At 37.8% G+C, this 6,000-nt stretch overlaps 1 protein-coding gene across 1 annotated transcript in view; it reads right to left on the bottom strand.

The window, feature by feature from the left end:
• Positions 1–1,129: 1,129 nt before the first annotated feature.
• The window catches only part of Hectd2 (HECT domain E3 ubiquitin protein ligase 2), a 60,857-nt gene continuing 55,986 nt past the window's right edge, over positions 1,130–6,000 (bottom strand). Inside the window, exon 21 of the mRNA XM_050160568.1 lies at positions 1,130–3,498. Within this exon, the coding sequence (XP_050016525.1) occupies positions 3,378–3,498 (121 nt within the window). The 3' untranslated portion in view covers positions 1,130–3,377. The remainder of the gene's footprint in view (positions 3,499–6,000) is intronic.

Here is a 6,000-nt window from a genome sequence, read left to right as displayed (position 1 = left end):
CTTTCCAGTCATGCTGTATGCCAGCCACTGTCAGTCCACACATGAAACCACTTAATCTTCCCTAAAAACTGCACAGAAATTAGATAGTTTCATCTTACAAGTTATTTCTATTTTGAAATTGAGACATCATACTAAAACATGAGGTTAAATTGTCTACCTCCAGTCGTCCGTCCTGAGGATGGACGACTAGCTGTGTTGACTGACCCATGTCCTCCCAGAAAACTCACTTTTGTCTTTCTTCAAAGGTCATATGGTCATTGTCAGATCTAGGCTCAAACTGTAGCAACATAGTAAATTAAGAGAATCCACACTAGGATGGGGGAGAAGGCTCAATGGGTGAAGTGGTTGCTGTGTAAACAAAGGCTGGAGTTTGATTGCAGCCAGCTCATCAGAGTGGAGGGAGGTCCACCTGTAGCCCAAGTACCGGGAGACAAAGGGATCAGAGACTCCCCGCCAGTCAGTCAACTGGAGATGGAGAGTTCCAGGTTCAGAGAACAACTCTGTCTCAAAAATAAGGTGGAACATGACAAAGACACCTGACATGGATGTCTGCCTCTGCACGTGTGCTCATTCTGTGTCTGTGTCTCACTCTCCCCACACCCCAGCAAATAACTCCTTAAGGTTATTTCCAAGGATGCAAACTCCCCAGTGTTAGAAGTATCCACAGCATTCTCTCTTAAGTTTCACTAGCTTTTCTCTTTCTGAAGCTTAGGCAATATGGCAGGAGAGAAAAGGACAAAGGAATGGTTCTAAGGAAAAACACTGAAGACATGAAATTGCCCATCTGCAACCAGTAAGATGTCCTAGGATGTTCCCTTCTGGGTGTACTTCACTGCTACTACATATTCATTTGGTAAGACATCTATCTATCTATCTATCTATCTATCTATCTATCTATCTATCTATCTATCTATGTGACCATTCAGATAGTGAGTATGCAGTTTCATACTAAGAATATGCTAAGGCAGTTGATTATACTGCTTGTTAACTAAATAGCCTTTGAAAATGTATGTTTTAGCAATTTTCTTAATCACAACATCTTGTAAAGAACAGTATAATTTATATTTTAAATCTATTGTTTTAATTAATTATCCAGAATTTAAAAAATGAACTGAAGCCTGACTGACTGTATATTTTTAATATTTGAAAATGTACACAAATTAACTCAATACAATACAGATTGTACAAAAAGCACTGCTAAAAACAACATACAGAGAAAAATAAATAGGTTTTTTAAAAAAGGACAAGACATTTTATAAATACTAATAAATACTTTGCAATGCTTTAATTTACTATGGCAGATACAAAACTCAAGAAACCATTAACAAGTTGTATATTTAAAAAGCGACATGAATTTTCTAGCTGATTAAATTAAAATGTAACAGTAGTGGTTTTTACTTTTAAATGAGGTATTATTACATTGTAAACCAAAACAGAGCATAAATATATGACTAAGTAATTCATAGTTACAAATATCAACTTAATAAAAGACAACAGAAATCCGCAATATTTTGGACTTTGTCCCTTACATTTGGCTTGCTTGTGCACTTACTAAAAGTGACAGAGCTATCGATACACACACATCGTTAGACATGCAGACCAAGCCAACACTATTCCATGAGTCATCTCTAACAAATAAAAACTTTGTTTACATTTTACCTAAAACACTTAAATCTGGTTTTGTATACATGACTCTTTGTGCTTGTTAGTAGTGACCTATGTTAAACATCATACTTTCTAGTTCAAGCAGTGCAAGAGAGAAGCAGTTTTATTTGCATATGAATTGAAAACATATATGAACCAAACCAAATGTGCCTTTAGCTGTCTCAGGCTTTCTGAGACTTTGAAGAAGAAATATCTGTTTAGTATACTCCAATGGAAGGGAGTCATTTTCAGGCTCAAGCAGTCCAGGGAAGAAGGCTAGGTTCTAGCGGGAATGGGTGGGTTTCAGAACTGTGGGCAGGCTGATGAGTTCCTGCACCCTTGAATTCTGCTGGTTGGGTGCAGGAAGCGTAGCAACAAGGAAGTGTCTAGCTCAGAGAAGGTTTGGGCCACGTGCTGTTGCATGTGGAGCATACGCTGGTACTAAATGCTGGTTTCATTCTTATTGCAAATGTTACCTTCAGAGTTTTCTGAAGAAGAGCTATCAAAGAACGAGAGAAGTCTTGAGATGGACATGTTTGTAACATGCTAATAAAACTGCTTCATTTGCTATAAATTGAAAAAAAGATCTGGGACTTAAAAATGCAATTTTTACATGCTACTTGTATTAGAAATAGAAAACAAGGGTACTTTGGAATTTACTATACTTAGAATCCAGTGAAAAACAAACATTTTAGCCAAAATGTCAAACTTCTCTTTTATACCACGCTAGATCATTTTGACACAAATGTTTTATTATATTTCACTTTTGTCAAGTACCTTATCCTACATTTTCTAAAAATTAGAATTTCCATATAACTGGTGATCAAAAATGTAGGTAAGTTGTACATCAAAATGTATAAAATGGCAGTTTTTTTGTGCTTGTAATTAGTTTAGTAGTCAATGATTAGTTCGGTCCAATTTGTTCTATTTTGATTTTTAAGAAGAAATGACCATTATACAAACATTACGGAATACTCAAGTAACTGATTTACTGCCAGTGAGCATGCGGACTAACAATACTTAAAAGAATATAACCTTGAATCCAATTGGTCTGAAAATACTCTTGTACAATCATCTTTATTGATTTGTAAAAGCTGTATACACATCTAAAACCCTAAATTTACTTTGTAAAAATAAATCTTTAGCAATAAATGGCACTATCAAAATCCCATGATTCTTAGGCTGTTATGTAATTATTTACATGCTTTTCGGGAACAGTTGAAAAGATGTTATAGGACCCCAAACCAATATATCAAAAGACCCTGTAAACTGCATTTGCAATTATACTGTTGTTTACCTTTGTATGAAAATATGGCTACATGCTTTATGGTAAAGACAATGTAGCTATCTGCTTTGCTACAGTGTGCTCCAGCACACACCTGCCACTGGGCTCCCTCATGTCAATGCCCTCTTTACTGCACGTGGCTTTCCCAGTGGACACCTGTGACTGACTATGTATGGAAAACAACAAAATGCTATAAAAATGAGCACTGGACCCAGGCCTGTTTCTGCCATATGCTCTTTTCCTTACTCTATTAATAAATTTCTGTTTTTTTTTTTTAAATCATGCCTTCACTACACATATTTTGTATTCGAGTAAAAAAAAAACCCTCATATTTTAAAAGTGGTGAGCTTTGTGAAAGTGTTTGGAAACAGAAACATGAAAATGTTAAAGGCACGATAAGAGGGAAGTGGATGCTACATATAAAATACTGTATTTCAAGTCTTCTAGGTTACTCAAGTCCAAAACCTTCTGAGTTTGAGATTCCAATGATCAGTTTCTGTTTCAGATCTTTTTTGCTCTTGTATGGGGGAAGGCAGAGTTGATTGAAGCAAGTGTGTGCCACAGGTAACCTAGGGAAAAATAAGTTTATAAAGGATACTATCTTAAAAACACACACAAAATGACTAAGCAACATTAAAAACCTGCATCTATTCAGATCTTTTCTACTGTTCTGCGATGCCTCATCTCCTCTTTACTGGACAATATATTGAATACGTAAGTACCAAGTGCCCTCTGGACAGCAGGAACATGTCTACAGACAGGACAATCAGTTGCCTTTATTAAACTCTAATCTGAAAAGCATTTTGTTTGGAGTCAGACAGATCTGAATTTAAATACTGTTTTCCTTACTTACCAGCTGTGGGACTTGGATCAAATTGCTTAAGGTCATCAAATCTGTTTCCTCATCAATACGGTAAACTATACAATACGGTAAACTATACAATACGGTAAACTATACAATACGGTAAACTATACAATACGGTAAACGTACATTAAAAGACTAAGACTGTGATCTATGCAAAACACCTGGCGAAGTAGTAGACAGTCGATGGTTATGGTTCAGTCTTGACTGTCAGGAAGTCATGAGAAGCCACTTTGGGCCCTCCTTCACAGCTGTTGTCCTCTGCACACGGAGCAGTCGGCCCCTGAACTCTCCTGATCAGCTCCTGCAGCAGTCTACCTGACGACACTGCCATCTTGTCTAAGCTTCTAAAAAACTCTCAGATCCTTCTCTTTGGTTTCTATGGATCCTGCAGCATCACAAGAGCTTTCGGCAAAGTCAGTATGTGAAAATGGGAATAAATCAAAGAACACTGAAAAAGAATTTCTGTGATCAGAATTGATACTGCAAGACCATACAAACAGACAAACACCAGGTCAGTCGTGGTTTATGGAGCCTCTCAGTTGCGATAAGCACTGGAGCACATGTCTGATATGCATCGCTTCATGTAAGATCCTACTAAAGCAACCTAAAATGGTTGCTACCCCAGTGTATGAGGAAACTTAGACCTGGGAATAAACAGATCAAAGGTTCAAAGCTGCAGAGCTGGAGAGGTGTAAGCTTGAGTTTCAAACCCAGTCTAGTCTGACTCCAAAACCAGTGTTGTTTGCTAGGATGTAAAGCTTTGCCATTCACATCAACATCAATCCATTAGTCTTCAACAGTGCCTTACGGAGGGGATGAAAGTTCTTAGTTCTGATGGAAAACTGCCCTTGCCTTTGAGGAACAATGTCACTGTACTGGATGGAAATGTCACGTATCTTTGACAGTCAATTATATTTTATCAATGTGAGGTTCCTTCTGAGAATCCAGAGTCAGAACTAAGCCATGTTAGCTCCTAAAATCATCTCTGAAGTAAAAATAATTGAAGATGGCTGGGTGGTGGTGGCGCACGCCTTTAATCCCAGCGCTCGGGAGGCAGAGGCAGGCGGATCTCTGTGAGTTCGAGACCAGCCTGGTCTACAGAGCTAGTTCCAGGACAGGCTCCAAAGCCACAGAGAAACCCTGTCTCGAAAAACCAAAAAAAAAAAAAAAAAAAAAAAAAAACCCAAAAAAACCCCCCAAAAATGGCGAGGCATTTATATTTTGCCTTTGTATTAAAATAAGCTATTCATATTATCTTTTAAATTGATTATATTTTGTTGCTATAAATATCCCCAAGATTTTCTGTTTAACAAATAAATTTTCAAATGCAAAATTTGAAGGTTTCTCATTTTAGATTTTTTAATTATGACTCATATAGAAATTTCTTAATTGTAAATATTCTTCATTTATGTTTTAAAATATAATCCTTTTCTATTTATTTTTGTGTGTGGGGATTATGCTCATGTACATGTGTGGTGGTGCACACACTCATATGCACACATGGAGGCCAGAGGAGGATACTGGGTGTCTCTTCTCTCACTCTTTGCCTTTATTGCATTGAAACAGGGGGTCTGACTGAACCTATAACTTGTCTTTTCTTAATTAGGCTGGCTTTATGCAAACCCCAGTGATCCTCATGTGTCTCCAAGTCTTCCTCCAGCTCAGGGGTATAAGCTAATGTACCCCACACGGCTTGTTATTTGGTTGCTAGGAATCTGAACTCAGATGTTTGTGTTTAACCACAGAGCAATATTCTGAGCCCTCAGGTATAATTTTTCATTAGACATAGTTTTAAATATTCATTCAATAACCATTTTTACTACATGTGTATCTTTAAGAGCTAAACGGCTGCAGTCTAAGGTGAACCATGAAAAAGAAATGTATCGAATGACGACTTTTTAGTGTCCCAGGAGAAGACAACCTTAGAAAGGATCTCCATGAGTGCTAGCAAGCACGTATCACATGCAAAGGGAACAAACCAAAGGAATGGAGGAAGGCAGGCAAAGTGTGTTTTAAGGATGATGCGGAACACTGTGGGTGTAAACAGAAATGATGTAGAAAGCTACAATAAAGTTACTAATGCCCAGGGTGTCAGGGCCAGAGCAGAGAAGGAGTTGTGTGGGAACCTGGGCAGGAAGGAGGCTTTAACTCAGCTAGGAACAAGGTGAAAAGTGACAGATCCAGGGTGGTGGCTACTGGCAAACAC

The sequence above is a fragment of the Alexandromys fortis genome, unplaced genomic scaffold, assembly GCF_014885135.2.
Source record: "Alexandromys fortis isolate MF-2015 unplaced genomic scaffold, M_Fortis_MF-2015_v1.1 scaffold_10, whole genome shotgun sequence".
Taxonomy (NCBI): Eukaryota; Metazoa; Chordata; class Mammalia; order Rodentia; family Cricetidae; genus Alexandromys; species Alexandromys fortis.
The sequence above is the reverse complement of the archived record's forward strand: the minus strand, read 5'-3'. Positions and strand labels throughout refer to the sequence as shown.